At 44.5% G+C, this 13,541-nt stretch overlaps 1 protein-coding gene across 5 annotated transcripts in view; it reads left to right on the top strand.

Annotated features, from left to right (window-relative positions):
• Positions 1–13,541, top strand: part of TEAD1 (TEA domain transcription factor 1) — a 791,559-nt gene that overhangs the window by 712,676 nt on the left and 65,342 nt on the right. For all 5 annotated transcript variants that reach the window (XM_069623630.1, XM_069623632.1, XM_069623634.1 and 2 more), the window contains one exon: positions 4,613–4,753. In XM_069623630.1, coding sequence (XP_069479731.1) covers positions 4,613–4,753 — 141 coding nt within the window. The remainder of the gene's footprint in view (positions 1–4,612; positions 4,754–13,541) is intronic.

Raw genomic sequence — 13,541 nt, 5'->3', positions numbered from 1 at the left:
AGGATGACAGACTCAGTCCCCAAGTGTCTCAGATCACAGCAATCACCGGATTCCGTGGTCTCAGCTGCGGCAAGCAAACCGTCTGTGAACCCATCCTCCAAGTCTATACACTGCAGCATCAACCGTCAAAGCCGCCAGCGCTCTGGCCATTATATCCCGGTATGACAGGGAGTTGTGGTTCAAGCTGGGCCCACTCCTAGATTTCTTGCCGGATGACAAGAATATGGAGGCTCTCACCCTTTTTTCTGGAAGGTGAGGTAGCCCCCGACCACACCATTACAGTAGCCATGGATGTCGCAGACTCAGGTTTTCGTCAGATGGGTAATGGTGTGGCAGTCGGGCACTAAGGCTGGCTAAAAGCTGCCAACTTTAGACCTGACGTCCATGCCAAGGTGGTTGATATGTCCTTTGACAGGGATAACCTTTTCGGAAAAGTAGTAGATGAGATGCTGTATTCGATAAAGACAGACATGGAGACGGTAAAATCCCTAGCGTTGGTCATCTTCCTTTTGATTTTCAAGCGGAAAATTCAGAAGATCTTACATCGGATACGCCTCTACCTCCTACCATCAGCCCTCCAGCTCCACGGCACAGGAAGCTTACAGAGCCCAGTCGCAAGCATTCGGAGGTGGGTCACAGCTTTGCTGCTGTGGGGGGCCATCAATCAAATTTCCTCAACACGTGGAAGGATATCACCACCGACGAATGGGTGCTGGACATACTTTGTCAGGGACGCATAGGAGCCCTTGTATTACCCCTGTAGCGAGGAGGAGCTACACATGGCCCAGCTGCTACAAGAAGTGCAAGCCAAGTTGACAAAAGGGGCACCCGCAGCTCCGGGGGTATGCTCCAGATACTTTCTGATGTGAAAGAAATCAAGATTGTGGCACCCAATCCTGGATTTGCGATGCCTCAACAAATACCTAAAAACCCAGCGGTTAAGGATGGTCACGTTGCAACAAGTGCTCGGCCAACTGGAGGACTGGAATTACATGACAAGGCTGGACCTGGAGGATGCCTAATTTCACATCCTCATACACCCAAGCATCGAAAGTTCCTGCGCTTTCAAAGTTCTGGGATGTCACTATTGGTTCAAAGTGCTGCCCTTTGGCCTAAAATCGTCGCCAAGGGTTTTCACAAAATGCTTGTCCCCCGTGGCGGCTCATCTATGTCTCAACGGCATACATGTATAACCTTATCTGGCCAACTGGCCCATCCGGTCGTGTTCTCAGGACCTGACGATACACCACACAGAAGAAACCATACGCCTACTGACCGAGCTCGGATTGTCCATCAATTATCCAAAGTCCTGCATATTGCCATCGCAGGTCGCTCTGTTTCTGGGTGCCCGCCTCAACACAGTGGCATCCTTGGTCCTTCAGAGTTAAAAAGTCTGATGGTAACCATGATGGGGAAGGTACATCGGCTATCCACGATGCAATCCGCAACCATCCTAGCAATCAAGTCACTACTGGCCATGATGTCCACTTCCATCCACCTCGTCCAGTTCTGCAGGCTGCAGATGAGGCCGCTTCAAGACAGTCCATACAATGGTGGGGTTGGGGGGGTGCGCTCTCACCTCACTCAGGGATTTCCCTTTCAACTCCCACCTTTCCAGGCGACAATTACCATAGATGCCTCTCTGGACGGATGGGGGGCTCACACGGGTAGTCCCACGCCAGGGGTCTCTGGCAGCTGGAAGAGAATAATCTGCAGATCAATGTGCTGGAATTACGGGCCCTATTCTGGGCTTTCAAGTCATTCCTGTCTCTTCTGCGGGGTCTGGTAGTATGGATATTCACAGACAACACCACCACAATGTTCTACATCAGGAAGCAGTGCAGGACCCGATCCCCTGCTCTTTCGCTAGAGGCTCAGACCCTGTGGCTTTGAGCGATTCTTCAATGCATGTTCCTCGTCCTGTTTCACCTGGCAGGCATCAAGAACACTGTAGCGGATGCATCCGAGGTCCTGCCACGAATGGGAGATGAAACAGGAGCAGGTGTATTTCCTCTTCAGCAAATGGGACCGTCCCCAGATTGACCTCTTTGCCACAGCAGCGAATTCCAAATGCAAGGTGTTCGACCAGCAGGTTTCCCCAGCCGGGGAGCCCAGGGGACACATTTTCGTGCCCCAGTGTGTCCCCACCAGATCTGGTACCCGGACCTGCTTCGAAGGGGGGACCATTGTGCATCATGACCCAGCCTCAATGAACCTCACGGCTTGGCTCCTGCACCCCCAAAGTTTGGCCACTTTGATCTTCCTATGGAATGTAATATGGTTCTTGCCAAGACCAGGGCGCCATCTACACTATCGTGCTATGGGCATATGTGGAAACGCTTCACGTTGTGGTGCAGGTCCCAGAATATCACGCCTCTGTGCATCACGGCCCCACAGCTCCTGCCGTAGCCGTACCTACTGGCCAAGGCTGGATTGGGCCACACCTTCATCAGGGTGCATCTGGCAGCCATATTACACCAGGAAAAACATCCTTGTGGTTCCACAGGCATGTGAAAGACTTCATGATGGGCTTCTTCAGATCCTCCCCTCCAGTGAAGGCCCCTGCTCCAGTGTGGACGATCAATGTCGCCCTCACCATGTTCATGGGGCCATTATTGGAGCCGTTGCATCAAGCCACCCTAAAGTTTCTTTCTTGGAAAACAGCGTTCCTGGTAAATTGATAGCTACAGGCCAGCCAGGTGAGGCGGGGAGATTCAAGCTCTGTCCTGCAAACGCCCATACCTGTCATTTTATGCTGCAAGGGTGGTGCTTCAGAACCACCCTTCTTTTATGCTTAAGGTTCCGTCTGCATTCCACCTTAACAAATCCTTGGTGCTTCCAGTCTTCTTCCCGACTCCTGCTTCAGCTGCCGAACGGTCACTGCATATGCTGGACGTATTTCGGGCCTTAAAGTTCTGTGTGGCTTGCACAGAGGATTTTCAGAAGACTTCTTAGCTTTTTGTGAACTTTGGTACTGTGAATCAGGGAAATGACCTGTCAAAGGCTTCCATATCCAGGTTGCTCTCCGGCTGCATCATGCACTATCATCGTCTGGCCAAGAGACCACTCCCAGGCTGGCCTAGAGCTCATTCCACCAGAACCATCGCATTTCTCTCTGGGTTTCCCCTGCTGGACATCTGCAGTGCTGCTACATGGAGGTCTATCCACATTGCACACCTTCACAAGGTTCTACTGTGTCGACCGGGATTCCAGGGAGGGGTCCAGACTCGGCCAAGCAGTGCTACACAACCTGTTTGCTTGTGGTGAGTCTGTTCCAGGGGTAAGTGTTTGTACTTCTGTTGAGCCTTTCCATCTCCTGTGGTTGTGTATGTGTTTACTGATGTATAATCGTATTCATGAGCATGTGAATCCATGCCAGACCCCATGCTGGAGAAGGAACAAGTTACTTAGCTGTAACTGTTGTTCTCCAGTATGGGTCTGGCATGGATCAACATGCAAACCCTCCCTACTTCCCTGCTGTGCTCTTCTGGGTTCATACTAGCAACTCAAATGCTTTTACTCTGAAGATGGCTGCCAGAGGCAGGTCTCAGGGAGACGGATGTCATTGGATGGCTGCAGTATGAACCAGTCTCTGAGAAAAAAGATTTTTTTAAGCTTTAAAAGCAAGACTCTTTTCTTGCTGAGGATTCCTGGCCTGATGTTGGAGAATATCCATGAGCAGGTGAATCCATCTATATAGGATATGGGTACTCCCCTACATTTTTTGTTTACAGGGGACCGGTCTCAAGTCGGGAAGTTGTAAGATACCCTGAATAAGGCGTGGGGATCGGTTACCCCTCCCTTAAAGAATCACATACATTGTGGTTTTCCCTCACCTTTCTCAATGGTTAATCAATAAACAGCATTAGGCAACAGAGTATCTTTTGTATAAGAACAAATCATATTTATTCTTTAACTATGTTCATTTTTTAAATTCATTGTTATTTGTGTCTCTCATAAATTGTACACACTAAACAAACATACTCATATAAAACACCTCATCAGTAATCAACACAAGCATTGTATAAAACCTTTTTGTGCATAGGGGTTAGTACACAGTGACTTCAAAACATATCCGGTACATGTGTTTTGTAGCCTGAACACCATAGAGTAAAATAGATTCACTCCTTTTTAAATAAGTAATGCTGCATTGTATCTCTGTTGTTTTTAGAGCGGCCACGAATAGTTGGGGTATCCAAGATTGATTCCAACTTGGAGCAAGGTTACCGTCCTAATGAAGGCCTAACAAACACAGTCTGAGGACGGAAGGAAAAAGTGTATCTTAGTAGAAAGGCCGAAACACGTGTCAACAGATGACTAGAGTATACACCTTTGTCTAGTCGCATGTTTTTTTCCCTACAGGGCATTGCAATAAAGAAGTTATCATTCCACAGTACCTCCTTGTCTGTAGAAAAGTCTACCTAGACCGCTTTTGACTAGGTCATCTTGTGTCATTTGACCTCCCGTAGTGGAAGTGCATGCACACTGTGATGATGCACACTCTGCACACTTTAGATGATACCTGTCCAGTCATACCTTGATGTGTTTGTCTCACTGATTAAAGCACACAGTACTCAACAACAGTATTTAAGTTATCTTTGTTATGTTTCAGGCGGATTTGAATTGCAATATTCAGGATGATGCAGGAACATTCTATGGTGTCACAAGTCAGTATGAGAGCTCCGAAAACATGACCATCACCTGCTCCACAAAAGTCTGTTCGTTTGGTAAACAAGTAGTTGAAAAGGTAGAGGTAAGTCCGTGTTGAGGCTTTGGTTGTCCTTTTTCTGTGCCTTATGCTACTCCTTACCCCACAAAGCATATTATCAATTTCAATCACCATCCTTTAAGACAGACTTTTCTTTTACTCTTTAGAAACATTATTTGTCATAATTCCCAACATCTTCCTGAATCACTGTCAACCATAATACACAAATATGTTTTACTGTACCTTTGCAGGCTTAACTTTGGCGACAATACTTTTGTAGTCTGGTAATGTTGATTCCCCTCGTGAAGGACCAGTATTCAAGAGGAGAGAATTAGAAAGCAAAGAATCCTGCGTTATGTTATTAAGGACCTATTCCTATTTATGCTATGATCTATCGGGCATTTCAATGTAGCAGCTCCACCACTCAGTACTCATTCTACGATAAGAAATACTTTAAGGAAGAAAAATGGAAGCCGGGTGGGCAATGTTAAGCTCTGATTTCTTCTTCGTGTGCAGCCCCCCTGGCTATTGTACAACCAAGAATTAAATGGAATAAGCATTGGCAATGTCAACAGTTTGGGTTTTTGTGTAGACATGGGAAAGGCTTTTGCCAGGCACTGCCATAGTGGTATTAACTGGCCATCGATGGTAGCAGCTGTAAAATGGTGCAGATACCAGGGCATATAAATAATAATAATAATAATACATTTATTGTGACATAGTTCAAATTTGAACTTTACACAAAATATACAAGTACATAAAATGACTTAATACAAACATATTACAATCAATACATTAAATATAAATTGTTTTAAAAAGAAATTATACATATATGCATAATCAAACACAATACAATACAAAATTAATACAATACAATGCAAAGGTAGAATATAAAAGGTAAGTATGACACGGTTCCAAGCATACCATATACAACTCTACACACGGGATGCCTGGCACGGAAGGATACATACAACTAAGTACCGGGGATCAATCATAATAATCCAACCTCAAACTTCAGAGTTTGAACATAGGGACTGATTCCTAAGGTTCCAGAGGTTCCAAAGGAGCCCCGCACGATTCTGATGTTACCGGGTGGTTGGGTAATAAACGTTTGACTTTAACCCATACTCTGTATAGTGCCAGTTGAGTCCTAATTGAATCGGAATTTAAACAATAATCCCAGAGTCTCCCTTAATGGTCTCATAGTTGTTTACCAGCTTTCCTAGCATGCACATATACAGTGAGCCCAAACGAGGCACATGGTCAGGACATGCCTAGTAGTTTCTAAATGTTCTCCCTTCTCACAAATACGACAACTCCTGTCCTTCGGTAGAATACATAATCGTGGCCCAGTAACTGCTAATACCTGTAACTGGTTTGTCCGCAATCTTAACATAAATTGTCGTACCTCCGGATCTGGGCATAGTAACCGGTATTGTTGGGGCTTTCTGTATCTATGGATTACATGAGATACAGCTTCGTACCCCTTCAAAGTTGACAGGTGTATGTAGTTTTGGGTCCAGTCACATCTATTGATTCTTTGTATAAAATATTTTTTTTGATGGATAAATGGCATTAGCCGCTTCCTATCATGGGACCAGTCTATGTCAACAAAGAGAGATTCATTTAACTGTTTATAGCTTATTCCTTGGGGTGACCTTTCGTTATCAAAGCTAGTACCGGCCAGACTAAGCAGTTTGCAGGATGAGGAGGAAATAGCTTTCAAATAGAACACGCCACGAGCTCTCAATGCCAAGCCTTTCAAGGATGTCAAGCCCAATTCCAACCTAAGATACTGGACAGAACAAGCTGGGCCCAAACCCAAGACTGCTCGGCAATACTGGCCCTCAAGTATATTAAGCCAGTTCATATCTTGTATAGCTAAAGCCTCCAAGCCATCCAAGATAGCGGGGACAAAGCACTGTTGGTAGAGTCTAATAATCCTCGCAATACTAAACCCAGCTGTTCCTTTGGCAAATTTACAAGCCTGCAGTGTAAGGAGTTTCGCCCGCCTCTTTTTTTGCGAGATGATCAGATTATAGTTGGGTTGGGTGTCAAATTCCCAAATATGGATATGATTGATCAATACTTATACTCCCTAGGCTTGTAATAACTTCTGACCGACAAGGGCCACTTTTGGGGATTACCATTATCTTAGTTTTCCTTAGATTAATGGTAAATCCCAACTCCGCTAAATAAAGAGACAGCTCCTCCAGCATGCTCCTTATTCCAGTCAGTGTTTGGTCAAACAATATTAAATCGTCCGCATATAACATCCCTACAATAGGGGTGTCCCCCAATTTTGGGGGGCAATTTGCTTTAGCTGCCATCCGGGGTAACAGGTCGGCTATATCAAATTATAGCACATCGGTGCGCCAACACAACCCTGTTTTACCCCATGTTGATACTAATGGGGTCACTGGCTTCTCCCTCATTGTTGAGCCTGACCCTGGCACTGCTGTCACTATGTAAGCTCATCAAAGCATGAAGTATCCAACCAGGGCACTTCAAGTTCCTTAATTTGTCCCACAGGGTCTCCCTCTTAACTTTTCTCAAATGCACTACAAAAATCAACAAAAAGCATGTACAAGGTAGCGTTTTTATTGCTCAGGGTATTGTTGATCAATAGGTCCAGAACCCTGATATTGTGGGCTGTCCTGGAACCAGGTCTAAACCCTGTCTGAGCATAATTCAAGATGTTATTACTAGTGACCCAAGATTCAAGTTCCTTAAGGACAAGTGTCATGAAGACTTTACTAGTTACATCCAACATACATCGTTACCTAATCTATACTTGGAGAACTTATTCGCTATGACTCCTCGATCCACCATTATCTAGAATCCTGCAATTTTGATCTCATGGGTTCACCCAGCTGTAAACAATCGGTCTTCCCCTCTCTTCTCTTACCTTTCTTCTCCCAAGAGAAGGATACGTCTTTGTGTTTTAGTGTTGTATACTACCTGTGTGTCTGATCTGTGCCTTTATGCCTGAGGGTCAATAGCGCGCACTACAAATTTAATGTAATGTAATGTAACATGGAGAGAAGTCGGTAATTGCCAGCATTGCCTCGATCTCCCTTTTTATACACTGGAATAAACGCCGCCCTTTTCCATGAGGATGGTATTAAAGCCGATCTACAAATACGTGCGAAGAGTGTTAGGAGTACGTGTGCCCAGTTGTCCGGATCATGTTTTAATACCACATTTGCCAGCCCATTCGGGCCAGGGGCTTTAGAGGATTTGAGGGCTAAAATAACCTGCTTTATTGCATTGTGGCTTAAAGGCAAGGGCCAAGGGGATGTATTTAATACCATGGTAGAGGCGGGTATGTTTGTATTAAAGAATTTATGCTTAATATGTGCTACCCACTGTTCCTCACCAATAGGATTAACTATTCTTAATCCCTGGTCCCCTCCTGCCTCACCTAATAATTGCCAAATGCGGCGAGTATTTCTGCTCATTAAGGTCTGAATGAAGCCCTCCCATTTTTCACGTTGTTGTAACTTACGGTAATGGTAGAGCCATATTTGATACGGTTTATAGTGAAAATTTCGAAACCAATAATGTCGAAAGTCATTTTTTCGAGAAAAAAAAATGTGGAAAAAAAATGTCGAATTATTTTTTTAATGCATTTATTTTCGAAATGGGGGGGTTCCCCACAACCCCCCTTTTTTAATTTTTTTTTTGTTTTACCTATTTTTTTATCCCGAACCCCAAAATAAATATATAATTTAAAAAAACTAAAAAAACAGAATTCGACATTTTTTTTCGACATTATTTTTTCCAAGAAATTGTCATTCGACATTATTTTTTAGAAAAAATGACCGACCACCATACGATACTGCCGCTTTATATGCTTAATCACAGTCCGCCTCTCCAGCGGATTCCTGGTGTTAATAGAGGTGAGTCTACAAGCTCGAATTTCTCATCTCATTAACCTTTTACGATCTCGAATCTTGATATCAAACTTACCCCTTTCAACAGCTTTCCATTTCATTTTAGGTACCTGGGTATACTTGAACAGGGACTGAGTGAAAGATTCTATCCATATCTCTATCTCCTCCATGGATTTCCCCCTTAATTCACTCTTCACACAACAGCCCTCAGGGAAAAACAAGGACCTCATTATATCAATATTAGTCTGGGACCAGCAGATCCGATTCCCTTGATTTGTTGTAGTCACATCGCTACAAAAATTCCCAAAGCTCTTATAGTGACCATGCACCAGTTGTCTTGACTTAAGGTCAAGACAACTGGTGCATGGTCACTATAAGTGTTGGGGGCAATGTGAATACCCGCAACAGTACTCAAGACACCTTTGGAAACCACCATGTAGTCCAAGACTGCCCTCTTTGTGCCCATATGCCAGGTAGATTGGCCGGGAATATCACCGGTTGTGCGACCATTCATGATTGTACACCTCCATTAATTTAAGTAATCAACCCATGCCTTGCCTTTGGAATTGGAGGTTGCTTGTGGCATTTGGCTAAAATCAGATACATTGTCATATTTACCACAACCTTCTAAGTCCACACATCTCGCATTCATATCCCCACATAAAATGATCGGGTTACTTTCATGATCAGCATCCCAATTCATTAATATGGTATCCAGTTGCTCGAGGATAGACTCAGTCTTCAAATTACCCGGAGGATCGTAAATATCAATAATTAACAGATCTTTCTCCCTTATAGTCACAGCCACAGCTAACACATTACTACCGGGTATAGGGTCATTTACCAGTCTTGGACTATATGTTGACTTTATACCTATTAACAGGCCGCCCTTAGGGCGACCACTCTCCCCCTTAGTAGCCTTGGAAGGTCACATATCCATCAAATTCCACCTCAAATGTGATCCAGGTCTCTTGTAGTACAAACATTTAATGAGAAAACAATACTTCCTGTGCGCTGCCCCCAACAAGCCAGTGGTTAAACCCCCTAGTATTCCAGCTCACCACTGACCAATTTCATTCTGAGAAACTTTTAGTAGCAATCATATTCTTTAACCATTCCCAGCCTTGTTTGTCATTGCATTTAGCTAATGGCTTTGGTTCAGCTTTAGAGACTATTGTTTGTGTCTTTTGACAATTACAATTAGTACGTCCTTCCTCAGGCACATCCATCTTTGACAATATATCTAAGACATATCCCAAATATCCCAAGGATGCTGAGTGTAATCTAATTAGGGCAGTGGTTTCCGGTAGGTTACAGTGTACTTTAGTAATCATAGTATTCAAAGGTCTTAGTGGCTCCACAAAATCAAAGTCTCCACTATTAAGTATCCTTAGAGAAGGGACATTAAGCAATAACAAAAGTGTAGCACGATTCAACGACCGCCCATTTACAGCTGTTTTAGGTGCAAAAAGTTCTCTGAGGTAACATCACAGGGATAATAGGGGATGGAAACACAGCAGGGGGATCGAGAAAAGGGGCAGCAGTGTTACTAAGGGCTATATTAGTGATGGTCAGAGGAATCTGAGTCTCATGCGAAAGTACATTAGATCTGACTACTGAATTGAGGTCTACATGGACCTGTTTTGAGGCTATATCCTACTCCTGGAAAGACGTGGCACAGGCCGGCCTTTCCTCTATCAGCCAGCTAGTAAGAGTACCCACGGTTTGCGCCGAACGTCTTTTGCGTCTTGCAGCTCTTTTTCATTGCTTTTTTGACATGTTGGCACTACGGGGCTTTATTGTGGAGTTTAGTACAGAGCGGTTCACATCCTGATTATCCAGCTGTTCAGCATTAATCTTCTTTTTTATCATCAGGGTTTTCTGTTTTATCTGCTTCCCCTGCCGTTTCGTAACAGACCCCAGGCCAGATGTACCCCTTATTAGGTCTGCCAGAGACAGTGATAGGGTTGTATCCAGATTTACTGCACTCGGTTCCAAAATGGCGCAATCCTGTGACAGGCCTTTTACAGCAGAAGATTTCTGAGTGGTAATCTCCCGCCGATCGTTACATGGCCTTTCTTTAAGTTGGGTTTGAGTTGATAAACGTTCGGATATACTTGCAATTGCAACCCCCTGAAGCTTCAGATCTTCGTGTATAGTGCCACAAAGTTTTAAGAGTATTTTTATTGCAAAATTTAAAATACTGTTATTATGATTTATAGAAGTCTCGTGGGAACTATACTCCTCAGTAAGTGTGCTTGAGGGTAAAGCAGTGCCATAAAACATGTTGGGGCTGGAAGATAGTCTAGCTGCCCCCCCCCCTGTGTTAGAATGTACAGGCAGGAGAGTTTCCTTTATCTCCATAACCACTGGAGTGCCCGCTGCCACCCCCATAGGGGGCACGGGACCCAGTGTAATCTCCTCCCTTGATAGTAACGGGACTTGAGACTCCTCTGCTGATGGAGGATCCGGCAAGGAGGGCTGCAGCTGTAAGGAAACTGTAACTGCAGCCTCTAGGCTCCTGCCCCTTACTGCAGGGGAGGTACGATCTTGTAAAGAGTAACATAACTGGAGTAAGGAATCATTATCCAAATCCAGCGGTAAGTAGCTGCTGTCTATCTCAACTAGAGGAAGGATCACGTCTGATGCTGGTCGAGAGGTTATCTGGGCAGAGGTTTTAACAGGGAAATAGGCATCCAATGGGCCTTTTTTTTTTGTTTAATTCCTCAGCAGGTACTTTCGGTCCTGTATCCCCATCTTTGTCGCTTTTCTGCAGCTCAGTGCAAACTTCATCAGTCTGTTTAGTGGAGCGAGAGCATAGGGTTTTTTTCCCCTGTTGCCCGCTGCTTTGCAGCGGCTAGAGGCTTTTCCTGGCATTACCAGTTGTAAAATAAGGAGAGAGGTACGTAAGCGGGGTTGTATAAGGGGAAATAGGGTACAGCACCAAAGCAAATGGGTAATACCCAAATGGGCTTGTGCACTCTCCTTGCTCACCTCGCTACCACAACACAAAAATTCAAAAATAAGGCCCCGTGGTTACCAAAGCCCAGGGCACTGCACTGGGCTAACCACGGCCCAAACTGGATTGGCAGACCCAGTCCACCCAAGGGCAGTACACCTGCCTAGGACTCACCAAAAGGCACAGAGACTCTTTGTGTCCAGTGTATTCAATGTGCCAAGTTTCCTGATCCCCCACGTCGCTCGGCCGAGGGGGGGGATCACAGGTGATATCACCGGAAACTTCATAGTAAATAACTCTTAGAAGGCACCGCTCCAGACACCAGCTCCAGCGGCGCCCAGCTCCCGCAAGCTCCCGCTAGCACGCTCGTCGTTCGGCGTTCGTTGCGCTACATTTAGAGTAAAGGACCCAGCATTCTAACGAATACCAGCGAGTGCACTGTAAGGATCGTCAAGCCGCACTGCCTCCAATGCCTCAACCCAACCCGACAACCCAGTAGCACTGTCTCTACCTGTCTCTAGGGCATATAAAAGCAGTGCATGGCAAATGATACCTATACTTAAAGCATAGTGCCTATAAATGGAGTGGTTAAAGGCAAACCTGGTTAAGGCATTTTTATAACACCAGTGGCGCGTTTACCGCTCTAATTAAGTAATTAACTCTCAGAAGACTGCTTTGAAAAAACACTGGAAGGCACTTCCAGCACGAGGCTGGATAAAGTCAGCTCAAAGAGATCCCAGAAGGATGTATGTGATTTGGCTGGGGAGGAGCAGGAAGTAGGTGGGAATGGCCATAGGGATTGGGTAGTGAATTGGTGGGTAAATAACCAAACAACACATGCAATCTGTATGCCCCTCCTCATATACCATTTTTCCCTAGCTCTACTCTAATGCAATAGTTTCAGTCTGTAAGTGGTGGACGTGCCACCCAGTAGCCAAAACTAAACACGTGTACAGGCATGTGTTTGACATTTGGTACATTTACTTTATAGAGTTGTAGGGTTTACTTCCATGATGACCTCTAACACTGAATACCTTGTGAAACCCATTGTTCATAGGAATTGCAAACATTTTGCCAATTTTTTTTATTCATTTGATTTAATTGAAAAAACAATGTTTACAAGTGAACAGAAACAAAAGAGTCTGAACATATGTCCCAAAACTATTGTGCATGTTTCCTTGGGCCAGGTCAACAAAACACTCCTTGTTGGCTTAGTCTTTGTGAATAGAAGAGAAGTAATGGGTAAAGTAAGTTAAAATGTTCTACTTTAACCAGAACTTCTGTTCTCCCACAATGTTTTGTAGGGTGAGGTTTGCATCTTTTGCACTGCCCTTAATCAGAGACCAAAAGTCTTGTGACTTTTTCCTGCATATTATACGAAGCTTTGTCTCAGAGTCCTCTTGATAGAAGCGATGTCGGGTTTGTTGTAGCCATGATTTCTAGTTTTGCTTGGCCACCTGTGCTTCTATTAGCTTCGCTTTTGAGTGAGAGTTTTTGGCAATTTGTTTAAATTTCCTTATCGTCTTTCTTTTATCCACCACTTACTGGTTGTATTCGTGGGTAGTTGTTTTTGGAGAATGCTGGCGTTTACTCTTTATCACTTTAAATACGGAAAGCCATTCCTATTGAGTAGTCCATTCCTTTTGGGTTTTCCTGTTGCTGCGATTTGGTTTGTACCACGTATTGCTTGGTCAGAGGTTCTATTGCCTTTTCTGTTAGTCTTAATCTGGTGCCCCTGTCACAAGCTTCGACCTCTGATTTCATACCTTTTATTGGCTCACAAAGGGTCCTTCAGGTGGTTATTAAAAGTTGTGGTCGCTTTGTTTGGTTTTTCGGATTGTGAAGCTCTCCATTAGAGCCAAGAGCTCGCGCGACACATAAGTGTGGTTGATTGTAGCTTCACTTCCTTCTCTTTCCCATGTGGGACTTTTGGTAGCGTTCTGTCAATCAACCAATGCATGTTGGGTAAATCTCTTGC

Source organism: Ambystoma mexicanum, chromosome 11 (genome assembly GCF_040938575.1).
Source record: "Ambystoma mexicanum isolate Mex_15411 chromosome 11, UKY_AmexF1_1, whole genome shotgun sequence".
NCBI lineage: Eukaryota > Metazoa > Chordata > Amphibia > Caudata > Ambystomatidae > Ambystoma > Ambystoma mexicanum.
This window is presented reverse-complemented; position numbering and strand designations above follow the sequence as displayed.